Source organism: Rhamphochromis sp. 'chilingali', assembly GCF_963969265.1.
Source record: "Rhamphochromis sp. 'chilingali' genome assembly, chromosome: 11".
Classification (NCBI taxonomy): Eukaryota; Metazoa; Chordata; class Actinopteri; order Cichliformes; family Cichlidae; genus Rhamphochromis; species Rhamphochromis sp. 'chilingali'.
This window is the reverse complement of record NC_137938.1, coordinates 24,309,228-24,321,526: the sequence shown is the minus strand read 5'-3', so window position 1 is coordinate 24,321,526 and position 12,299 is coordinate 24,309,228. Positions and strand designations below refer to the sequence as shown.

General features: G+C 44.5%; 1 protein-coding gene across 2 annotated transcripts; it reads left to right on the top strand.

Annotated features, from left to right (window-relative positions):
- Positions 1–1,403: 1,403 nt before the first annotated feature.
- On the top strand, positions 1,404–12,219 carry il11a (interleukin 11a). 2 transcript variants are annotated; one of them, XM_080896529.1, is made up of 6 exons: positions 1,404–1,438; positions 3,193–3,239; positions 7,418–7,575; positions 10,226–10,321; positions 10,445–10,606; positions 10,705–12,219. In XM_080896529.1, the coding sequence occupies exons 2-6, from the start codon at positions 3,218–3,220 to the stop codon at positions 10,882–10,884; spliced, it is 618 nt and encodes a 205-aa protein (XP_080752655.1). In that variant the 5' UTR covers positions 1,404–1,438; positions 3,193–3,217; the 3' UTR covers positions 10,885–12,219. The 2 variants fall into 2 exon arrangements, with proteins under 2 accessions (XP_080752655.1, XP_080752656.1); XM_080896530.1 differs by lacking the exons at positions 1,404–1,438; positions 3,193–3,239 and adding an exon at positions 6,259–6,668.
- Positions 12,220–12,299: the final 80 nt, after the last annotated feature.

Below are 12,299 nucleotides of genomic sequence, written 5' to 3'. Positions count from 1 at the left end.
CAAGGCATTTAAATGTCTCCCGAAAGAGCAGTTTATGGGTAATTGGAAACAGCAGGGGGGTCAAAGTGCACATAAACAGTCTGAATAATTATAGAGAGATTAGAATAACTTTCATGTCGTTCCTCTTAGTCATAGACCTCAATGATACAAATGGTTCTCAAACTGCATCCTAAACTGAGCTTTTTATTTATTTATTTATTTTGCATTCCCACGATGAACAAAGGTCAAGAAAATAAAACTCGAGAGACACCGGGGGCTGTGACAAGGATGTGCAGATGTGCAAGGAAAAGATGGCCGTCAAACTTGTCAGCTGGAGATAATGATAAGGGTGGTTAAGAAGAATGCACGCAAACACATTACTTCCATATCTTACTCTCACTATTCCAGAGATAAGATAGCATGTCCAAGAAGTATGGGGGATAGACAGTTCACATTTTAAATAAACATTTACAGTAAATGTTTTTGTTCCTTGGAGAATACACAAAAAAAGAAAAGAGAAGAAAAACAAACAGCAACACAACAACCGCTGAAATTTGAATCTAAGACGGACGACAGTGTATCTTCTGTGCTGTGTTTGCACTGCTTTTAGTCAAAGTCACTTCAAACCAAAGTTGACATTTCAGTGAACTTGAGGTCCACCTCCCCTCCCTGTGCGGTCAAAGCGCAGCCTACTGAATGTGGAGAGAAGTCTTTCTTGATTTCCAGACATTTTCAAATATACTCTCTAAACCAGTTGTCCTCGGCTCCCAATCCCTTTACGTACTCTGCTTCAAAACATAAACATTGACAACATGCGGATATGAAACTTCCTTTCCTGTGTTTGCTCTCATTTATGATAAAATTTACACACTCTCTATGGCTGACGCACAGGAAGTGTTCAGGAGAACGAGCTGCCCATGTGCTCTCTTATAAGTTGTGTTATCTGCTATCATTGTTGTGGGAGGTTGATTTACGATTGTCAGTGTGTAATGAGCGTTAATTTAATGAATGGCAAGTGATGAAGGGACCTGAAATGCGTCAGCATTCAGAGAAACAGCCGGACCTTGTCAGGTTAAAGGGGATAGTGGCCTATAAATAGTTTTAAATGCTGGTGTGAACAGACGTAAGCATATGTGTCAATGTGTATGTAGGTGTCCATCTGTCTGCAAAAGGGCATCCTCCCGCCTCCCCCAGTGTGACTAAGGTCATGTCACGTTGACAAAGTTGCTCTCTAGGGTAAACTGTGACGTCACGCAAGTCCTCTTGCTTTTGTCTGCTTGCGCCCCTCACTCTTTCCCCATCGTCTCAGCAACCTCTGCTGCCCCCCGCTCCCCCACCACCGCACATTCACTTACACCCTTCCCAGTTTCCCCTGTGTGTTTGTCAGCAGCTCTCAGCTTCGGTAGAATAACACGACGACAGGCTGAATGTGTGACTGACGCAGACGCACTGCGCGCCGGTAAGTAGTGGTCAGCTTTGATTGAGTACACATCTCACATAGATGTAGTAACTCACCACAGAAGTGGTGCAATCCTGACAAAGAGACAGCGAATGCACAAGTAAGGTCTCTGGGGTAACTACTCTGCAAGCACCAAGGAATGCACCAAAAATAGGAGCTTCACTTTCACTCCCCTCTTTTTATTCCTTTACTTGAAAAAAACAAAACAAACAAACCTCTGCATGGAGTCAGCGGTGGAGTGATATGTCGGGCTGGTGAATAAAAATTTGCTCGAGCACTATTTCACGGATCTTTCTCTGCACTGTCATAGAAAACAGGGAGATCAGAGGTGAAGGGGAAGGTAGCGAGTGAGTGAAAGAGAAAGCGAGGGGGAGCTGAGGGGAAGCACTTTGAGGGGAGGAAGAGATGAGGAGAGAGCGGGACGCAGACAGGACACACCATGACAGGAGAGGAAAGAATGTTTAAGGCGACTGAGAATGAGAGTGAGAGGAGCGGGAGGGAGAACCGGAGGAGAAAGCGGGAGCTCTGAGACAGGCCTGGGCTCTCCAGTGTATTAACACCAGTCTGAGATGAAGGAAGCAAGCAGGGTAGATGGAAAGAGTGTTTGCACAGTAAAAAGTTCCTTGTGCGTGGGTTGCTTACTTCCTGCTGTACACCCCACCACCCCTCCCGCCCCTCGTCTTCTCCTTCTCATACTCCTTCTGTGACCTGTTCCTTCAGCTCGCGATTTCCTCACTGGCAGACGCATAAATGCTTGGAAGCAGTGAGAGAGAGCTGGGGAGGTGGTGAACGTGAGCAGGTGAGCAACACAGAGTCAGCGAGGGAGAGGGTTTCGGTTGAGTCTGCCCGCTACACATGCATGCACATACACACACATACACTGTGTTTTGTCACATACCATAGAGTTTGGTTTCCAAACAAAATGACCCTTGTAAAAGTGTGCTTAATAGAGAGTTGATTTAAACGTTCTGGCTCCCCAACTTTCTGCCAGGGAGAGACGTCTGCTTCATGCTCTCCCTTTCATCACTGCATCCTGCCCTTTTGCACGGCTCTGTGAACTAAGCCAGCGGAGGAAACCTGCCATAATGATGCTGGTTAATATGCTCCTTTAATGGGCGAATAAAAAAGGCAAAGCAGTAGATGCACAACAGCCATATCTGTCTTGAGTGGGCTGCTCGAATGGAAAAGGAAGAGAGCAATTGACACGCGTAATTTGTAAATCGCGTCTGCAGGGAGTTTTCTCAAATAAGAGCTTGCCAGTGGCACAGAGATGTGGGGACTTGAAAGAAGCCCCTTCTGTCTGATAGCTGTTTTAAAAAAAAGCGCAAGAGCACATTAAAGCTGATCTTTGACATGGACAAAGAAAGTCAGAGACGTCACTTTATAGCCCAATGACTGCAGCCCCCTTTCTGTGTGTCACTATTTCTTCTTTCCCCCCAGAACTATTAGCACACTCACTCGCTCTCTGACGTAGGTTGAGGTACAGTAAGAGGGGTTAAGCGGAGGAAAGAAGCGGGATGGAGCAGTGATAGTGATAGGTAGGATAGGATACCCCGCTGGAGTCCCCCAACTGGGAGCAAGCTGGAGAAAATGAATGAAGGACAGAATGGCGGAGGAAAGAGGAAGAAGACAGGAGGTTGAGGAGGTCACAGGGAAACTTGAAAGCGTACTGTTATAGGAGGATAAATATTAACAGTAATGGGTCGGACATTTGGTTTCCCCTTTGAACGTAATCTCCTGGTTTGTTTTTTCAGGCCCCGTTGGAATTCCCAAGAGGAAATGAGGGTGCAACATAAAAATGGTGAATTTATTACTACTTCTTCTCCCATAATCCCTTTTACCATCGAAGCAGAGTTGCGTCACGGCCAGCGTCTTCACTGTTTACTTATGACACTGAGGCAAGCAGAACATGAGACGTAACCCTAAAATCCACAAAGACTACTTTTTCACCCACCTGGACCTGGATATTGACCCACGGCAATAAACATTTATGGGAAAACCAACATTAACAGAATGGGCTGATTTGGTATTTGTTCTCATAATCAAAGTACAACCACAAAGCACACTAAAGTAAACATTGAACAAAAAAATCCCACATTACAAGATCTACTCTTCAAGCTTTTCCCTGTCAGTTTATTGCAGGATGTTACAAAAATACACACACTCCTGAATTTGATAGTTGTTTTTTTTTTCTTTTTTAAATGACTAATGATTTGAGCAGCTGTGTGGATTAACAACGAAGCAAAATGTGAGAGAAGTGAGCGAGGCATTCGAGTGATTCGAAGAAAGCATAGAAGTGCGAGTACATGTCATGGCGCACAGCAAACCCAGTGTAAAGTACGGGCGAAGTGAGAGAAGCTTGTGTGAGTAAAGTTTGTCTGGCAGCGAGGCAGGCTGGCAGGCTCTGTCACAGGTTCCCCTTCCTCTCTGATGTCTTTGAGGTCGTAGTCTGAGTGTCTCACTCTGTTTCTCCTCCTGTGGTGGTTTACACAGATTGGTGATGTAATGGGTAGCATATGAAGGCCACACACAAACACACTCTCACGCACAGACGCGCACGCAAACGCTCATGCATGTTATACAGACACCGCACTTGTACCACCGCATACCCATAATTACACACATATACTGTATGCACACCCATTTACACAAACCCTGGATTCCCCCTTTTCCAACATGCGCCGCTCTGTGCTCGCTCTCACACACGAAAAGCAAACGTCTAAACAAAGATACAGAGCTTTTTCTTTTTTTAAAAAACTTTGCACACTGACATCGATGCACGTGTGCACACTCCCACGTGCACAAACGCACACAGACGCACTCCCTGTGTCATAGTGTGTGAGTGATCAGTGCTGGCGGATGGCCTAACAGTGCTTCAGAACCACCCAGGAGACCCCCATCATAAGAGGCAGCCCGGAGAGGGAATGAGGGAGAGTGACTAACTTCACTCTTTCTTTTCTTCTCTCCCCAGCTGTGTCTTCAAACGTCCCTTTGATGTGGGAAATTAAAAAGAGCGAGTGTGTCAATATCTCCCTACGTCCAACTGCACTCATCTATTTCTTCTGCTCCTTCCCCCTGCTCTCCTCCTTTCCCTGCTTTTTTTTTCTACTGTTGACCTGAGAAAACAGAGCATGACCCTTTTTCACCACAACAACTCCGCCACCCACTCGTTGCCACCGGGCCCTCATCATTTGGAGGGTGTTTGTTTGTCTGTGTAGGCCCACCGCTGGACTGGCAACTCTGTGTGTATATGTGCATGAGTGTGCAAGTGTGCGCATACAAAGCCCACCACTAATTATTTTCTAACCACACCATGAGTGTATGTCTGTGAATGAGGGTCTCCTAATCTCACACCCAGACTCAAAAACGCTTTCTTCCTTTTCCCCGCTCTCTCTCCCGTCTCTCCTTCCTTCTCTCGCGTTCTCCCTTTTTTCCTCCCTTTGTGTATGTCTGAGTGAGATTCCCTTGTGATTTACTTTACAGTGTGTGTACAGTATGATGCATTAGCTGTCCCAAATGTGATGACTGGAAACTCATTTTTGCCCTTTTGCAACAGTGGGCCACGCTTTACTGCACCTGACTGAGTGTTTCCAGGCTGCCCCGCTCTGTATGTGTGTGTGTGTGTGTGTGTGTGTGTGTGTGTGTGTGTGTGTGTGTGTGTGTGTGTGTGTGTGTGTGTGTGTGTGTGTGTGTGTGTGTTTGTACGAAAAAGAGACACAAACAAGTTGGAGTAGTGAGTCTGTGATGTTTCTGCATGCATCAGCATGTGCGTTTTGGTGCCAGAAAAAGACTGTTTTGGTTTATTAGAGCTGAATCCTCCTTTCTGTGACACATCCACATGCATCTGTCTCTATATGATGTTGACCCAAACACAAACACAAATAACCCACCACCGCCTCGACACTCCTGTGGCGTGTGTCCGCTCACTGTTTCTATGCAACACTTTGAGAGGCCCCTTCTGGTCTGGACAGCACCTCTCCTGCTCCTATCCGTAGTCTCTCACTCTTTCCTTCACCCTGGAGAGGGAGAGAAGAAGTGAAAAAAAGAGAGGGGGTGGGGGGGCAGTGGAAATAACAGGCTGCTGTCTCAAGAGGGGCTCTGAAAAAAATAGCAAGGGGTAAAAAAAAAAAGGAGGAAAAGAAATACAGGAGAAAAAGGTGTTTGCTAAAAGGTATTAGCCATAATACTGTACTGGGAATGTGACGTGTGTAGCCTAAACCACAAGCAGGAGCACAATTTCTGTGACATTTCCCCCTGAAGTATAACAGGAAAAAAAACACAAAAACACACCAGCACGCAAGAAAAAGATAGGACAGGTAAAACTAGAGTGTAGAGGCTCGAAAAGATACATGGTTACATAAGATATACTGATACACATGAAAACAATGGGCTTTTTAAAACATCTGCAGTGATAGAGAGTTAGGGGGGAAGAGATTTGGCGATGGAAAGATAGAAAGAGGTAGATGCGACTGATTGGGGCAGGTAGCGAGATGCGACGGAGGAAGTGCCGGAGATAGGGACAGGACAGGATAGGATAGGATAGGATAGAGAGAAAGTGATAGAGGGGGGAAAAAAACAACGGAACATTTTTTTAAAGTTTCGCAAAGGGAGACAGGGCAGAAGGGAGGGGAGGAGGAAAGGGAGAGAGAGGGCGAGAGAGAGGGCGAGAGAGAGAGAGAGAGAGGAGGGAGAGGGAGAGAGAGCGTGTGTCTGCGTGTGTGTGTTTTTATGAATGAAGTGAGTCACTGCCGATGTGTCATAGGCCCGACGTCTTTATAAAGGAAGTTTTAAACAAGCCTAAACACTTCACTGCGCGCAAAAATTGGACTTACCACACTCGCATCCCTCTCTCTGCATTTCTGTAGCCTCTCTCTCTGTCTCTCTCCAAACTGCCAAAGTGCTTCTCTGCCTTCAGCACTCTATAAAGACTGCAGGGGCTCCTCTCAAACTTTACTGAAAAAAGAAAGTTTGACGATATTCGCTTTTTTTTTTTTACCTTTAACTTTCTGACTTTGCCGTCTGAGTGCTCGCACTCATCACTCTGCGCTCTCTCATTCAGTGTGTCCTGACAACTTTCCTCCTCACTCTGACAGAAGAGTGAGCAAGAAGAAACCGGAGCACGTGACAGTTTCCGGAGTTCAATTTATTTATTAATTTTCTATTTATTTATTTATTTGCCTCCGTTTTTCTGCTGGTTTGCCTATCTCTTGGATCCGAACCAATATGAAATGTAAGTGATTATATGACTGTGGGTTAAAAAAAAATCTTATAAATGTTTCTCATTTTTAATCAGCTTTGTTCTAAAATTTTTGTTAGTTTTTTGTTGTTGTTGTTAAAAAGTTGCTTTCCCCCCCCACTGTGCACAGGTTAAATTATTTAGAGATCAGAAAATCTAAGCAACTGCTTCTTTATTGCTCGACTGAAGATTTGGGCAACTTAATTCTGTTAAAGTTGCTCTGGGACGAAGAGCTCAGATGCTTCTGCAGTGTTATTTTGGCTGCGATTCTTGTGGTTCACCTGTAATTATCAAGCATTCATCATCTCAACACCACTGTGGTTCCCTTTTAATACTTAGTCTACCTTGTACTTGAACTTGAAAGGACAAGAATGAATGAGCTTACTGTTAGGAGAGTTGACTTGGCTTGACTTGGTCTATATAATTTATACCACCGGCTCACGTACCTATCGAGTTGCAGGTGTGACAATCAGCGGCATTCATTGCCTTGCTTATGGTAAAGATGAAATGGAGCTATTCTGTGTCAAAGCCTGGCATTTAATGTTTTAATGATTTGCATTCAGCCTGTGAAAACATGACTCTGAAGCTCTTCAGGATTCTTCTTGCCAAGTCTGGAGCTATTGTTTATATCATGGTGCAATATCTTCCCCCAAAGCTGACAGCCGTGCCCCGAGGCCATTATCATTATGGCGAGATGACAGCGCCTCTCCACTAATTGCTTCCGTTTTGTTCTACCCCTGCAGTGCTGCTCGACTCCTCCTCATCTCTCCTCTTCTCGCTGCTATTGGCTCAGCTGCCCGTGTTCACGTCTGCCTCTCCGGTGCCACAGCGGCGACCCAGTGACTTGGATAAACTGTCCAATCAGACCAAAAATCTAATGAAACTCACCACAGAACTGCTGGTAAGTGATGAAGCTGTCCTCAAGACCATTAGGTTTACCAATCAGCCTCTGACATCGGGAGTGGAGGCTGCGAGGCCCTGACCACCCCGTGCTAATTGAATTGGAAGACGATGCTGGTCATTACACCACAGACTGATCTTTTACTAATTGGATTTGGGTGCTAATGTTAGCTTTCGGTTTAGGTAACCTCACACATTAAACTGCACCCACTTTGCATCACGCACTATTGTGCAAACGCATACCAGGTTTGCTCGGGGCTTTAGTCCACCTTAAGCTGCTTTCACGAGTCCATCTGCATGCTTACACGGGGCAACAAACGTCTCGGGGGGGATTTGACTCAGTGATCTCACTTTTAATCCACACGGGAGAGGCGGTCTGACTCAGCAGCATGCCGGTGTGCCTGGTCACCTCCCCTGGTGGCGGTTGCATTAAGACTTGGTGGCAAAGAAGGTGCCAGTGGAGGTGCAGTGAAATTAAATCTACCTCCATCCAGCTACAAAAACAGCCAAGCACGCCGTCTGTGAAATGACAGCAGCGTGTATCGCATGCTTGTTTACACAGAAACATGTTTATGGTCGGCGGTTGGTGAAGTGTTGAGCTTCTCTCCCCAATTAAATGCGACAAGTCTGGCCCGAAATCCTATTGCGATGACAGTCGAGTTAGTAGGGAAATCAGATTTGAGAACTTAGACAAGATTTGGATCCGACAGGTGATTGTGTATCAACACTGTGTTTTAACAGGTGAAAAGAAAACTGCATCATATCTCTGGATCTTTGGTTACACATGGCTGATATTGATTCTATTTTTTGCATTATGCAAATCTTTAAACTCTTTTGTTCAGGAGATAAAATTAGAAATAGCCACATACTCTCTCTAGTCTTGTCCAGCAGTGTTGAGAAAGTGTTTGCGTGTGTGTTTGTGTTTGTGCTTTGAAATAATGTTATAGTCATTGTGTAGTAGCATCACAATCTGAAATCCAGATGTGAGCACACCAGGATTATCAAAGGGCATCCGAAACAGTGTTAGACAGTGTTCACTAACACTGGGGATTTATTTTTAATTCCCCCCCCCCCCCCCCCCTTTTTTTGTGTGGAATTCCACTAAAAAGAGGACAAAGTTAGGAAAGATAAATAGAATGGGAATCCATGGAAAGTCCCTGCAAAAGAGCAATGAAACTGATGCTTTAAAGAGGGAGAAATGTGCGTATGTGTATAAACATAGTTCTATATGGGCCCAGGTTTTCCAGTGTGCCTGTGTATGAGTCTGTGCACACTTGCATACATACAAATGTGTATACGTGTGTGCATGCGTTTGTCTGTATGCATTTTTGTGGCCGTGTGTGTGTGCATTGAGGGCTCTGTAAATAGCCGTGGTAGTGTAGGTGCGGTGTTTAGTGTTTTGCTTTCGGTCGCCACAGCAAAGTGACTTGATAAAAATCAAAAAGATTTATCACATTCCAGTATTTGCATTCAGGAAGAAAAAGGTTGGATGCTAGGTTCTGTCGGGTGAGGTCATGGTCTGGGATGAAGAGAGCGAGAGAAACTGGGATAAGAGGCAGAATTAAAGGCTGAGAAAGATGGGGCAAAAACCACAAGAGATGAAGAGAGATCAGAGAAACAACTAGATGACAAGCCGGTGTGTGTGTGTGTGTGTGTGTGTGTGTGTGTGTGTGTGTGTGTGTGTGTGTGTGTGTGTGTGTGTGTGTGTGTGTGTGTGTGTGTGTGTGTGTGCATGCATGCACATGTGCACGTCATGTTGCATGTGCCTGTGCACCTGGTATGAGACACAGGGAGAGGCGAGGGACGGGGGAAGTAAGGTACAGCAGGGGAGAAAACGGCAGCGGAGACAAAACATTGGACCACAGACATAAGTGAGCTCTTATAAAGGGCTGATGGAGAGACAATACAGGACATTTATCTCCAAAAACATCAACAAAAACAAGTGGAAGCGAACAACAAGTAATGCAAGGGAAGCACAGAACAACAGGTTAAGGAAGCAATAAGCGCACTCAACTTGTTTATACAAAACATTTCTCAGCAATCATTATTCTAATGTTGTTATGTTCCTCTGCTGATTAGAAATGACGCATACCACTTCACTCATCTCTATTTGTCCCTATTCATTACTAAAATAGGCCTACGTCTTTAATACTAAATTGCACTACTGATGAGCTCAGCTGCCCTTCCAAAGCAGAATCCCATAAACCTGGCATTAGGTTGTTTATCCCCCTCTGCTGGTCAAAGTGGGCACTACACAGGCTGAGCTGGGCAGCGGCACTGCGTCATTCTTTCTTTTTATAGCTGTGACCCTGGAGTTTCCCCGCAGGCCTGTGTTGTCTGTCCCACTTGGAGCTTTCTTAGTCACTGCGTATGTTGTTATCCACACTCCCAGCAGAAAACATCCTGTGGGTTCAGCTCATTTTCTCTTATTGTTGACATTTGGGGAGGCTGAATGTGGGTGAACTCACACTGACCCGATCGACCACACTCCCCTCAGTGAGAGCTACTGTCTCTAAGTGCAGAAAACAGGCACCCAATCAAGATGCTAGACTAATACTTTCCTCATGCTGCCGTGACTTGTTACAGGATGAGTAAAATTGCGCTGATGTAAATTGCTAAGGGGCTGCTCTGTGTCTTGTTTTCTCTTTCAGAAGGAGCATGCATTTGACTCAGAAGTGGAGCCCCACAGGTTCAAGTCTCTGCCAGAAATGAGCAACAGATCAGCCCATGACCTCAACAATCTTGAGGTAATGCTCTGATAATGTATTTGTGTGTGTGCATGTGGCGAGAAAGAGAGAGAGGGGGCGGGGAGCTGGCCTGTTTCGACACTCCCATGCTAAGTCTCTGAAGTATTTTTGCGTTGTTTCCAGCTGAAGCCCACGCTCTCACAGCTTCATTCCGACCTGAAGCTGTACGAGCACCACTTTGAGTGGCTCAACAGAGTGTCGAAGAAGCACCACCACCCTGCAGTGCCCAAGCTGGTGGAGATGATCAGAGAGATGAAATCTCTCATCACTCTGCTGCACCGTCAGGTGAGGAGCTGAGTTTGTCTGTTCGATTCTCAGCGCGCGCCACCGCCGCTGTGATTGAGCTTTCTAATCCGTGTGTTTGCCCGTCTTCTCCTCCACAGATGCTGAGAGTTGAAGCACCAAGGCTCAGTCCGGCGACCCCCTCCCTCCCCCCTCACCTCCCCTATCAGTTTGATGTCCTGCAGTCCACCAATGAGCTTCTTCAGCACTTCAAGCTCTTCTGTGACTGGGCATACAGAGCCTTCCTCAGCCTTAAGCCCAAGGTCACTGCAGTCCAATGATGATACAGAAAGTAAAAGGGGGCTGCAGAGCCAGTGAGAATACATGGACTTCCGTCCCCATCAAAAGGGAAACAAGACCATGTCAGTGTGCACTGTAGTTGACAGCATCCCTAAAGAGGCCCAAATATCAACCTGTGTGTCAGCATGTGTGTTGAGGAATGTGTCTTTCCATCAGAGCCATTGAGGATGCACCACAATGCAGCCAGTTACAACCATCGATTCCAGCTCAAGTTCCAGTTTAACTCCAATGATTATGTCAAGAAACCGTCATGTCATGACCGTGTTATTTATGTATTTATTTATTTATTGAATGTTAGTTATTTATTTAATTTTTATTTATTTATCTTATTTCTGTACTAACGTGAACTCATTTGCCCACATTTCTGTAATCTTTCCCTTTCTCTTGTGTCTCACTGAACCCAAAAACAAAAACAAAAAACAAAAAACAAACACTGTAGCACTTCCTGAACTGATAGCTCTGATAATGACATTTGTATAAATCAGCTTAATTTACTTTTACATTTTTATTTTTCTTCAGATGATAATTCTTCCAGTAGATGTAGCATGCATTTGGGGCACCCTTCACTATTCCTTATTTATAGGGCCCTTAAAGTATACGTTTCAAAAGCTCATAATGTCATCTCCAGCCATGGTAAAATATTCCACATGACACATTAATTTATCAATTCCTTATCAAATTCATTTTACTTTATTTCTTCCACGTTAGGATGGTATTTGAAGAAAAGCGAATCCTTTCTTTCGTACCACAGTCACATTTGTGTTTTCAGTGCCTGCTTCCCTTGTGTTCTGCACGTGGAGGCGTAGTTAACATTGTGGTAAAGTCATATGAATGTGCCCTGTTGCTAAGCACTGATGATTCTGATTAGATTCTTTGCACAAACTTGTCGGGATTGGCCCTTCCTAAGAGTGGGATGGCTGATTTTGAACCTGTGCTTTGGTGTAGAAAAGTTTGGGGATTTTTTTGTTTTTGTTTTTAGTTAAACACCCAAAGCCTTAAAATACTATGTATTGTGACACTATGTTCTGTACAGGTGTACATAAATGTACAAGAATGTAAATGTTGTATACAGTGCTTTTGTGTATTATGTCGTTTTCTACAACATACTGTAGATGACCAATTTTATCACTATAATTTTCATTCATTCCTATTCTAGTATTTGTTACAGTATTGACTATTTATTTAAGTAACTTGGTGGAACTATTTATTTTGTGCTGCAGTGGAGCAAGTCTCCTGTCCTTTTGTACTTTTATACAGTTTTTATTCTTATTCGCTATTATTATACCATCACGTTTAAATTATTGTTGTAACATCAAAATGCCTCTTACACACACTAATTGGCCTCAATGTGAAATATGTGCCTTGGTGAAATAAAAACTTCAGAATGTGCACACTG

What these genes read in the sequence shown, in the direction of transcription:
- il11a (XM_080896529.1), top strand. Translation starts at nt 3,218, where the DNA reads ATGAGGGTGCAACATAAAAATG. An exon ending in GAGGGTGCAACATAAAAATG is followed by an intron (nt 3,240 to 7,417) that starts GTGAATTTATTA and finishes CTACCCCTGCAG; the next exon opens with TGCTGCTCGACTCCTCCTCA. An exon ending in TCACTCTGCTGCACCGTCAG is followed by an intron (nt 10,607 to 10,704) that starts GTGAGGAGCTGA and finishes TCTCCTCCACAG; the next exon opens with ATGCTGAGAGTTGAAGCACC.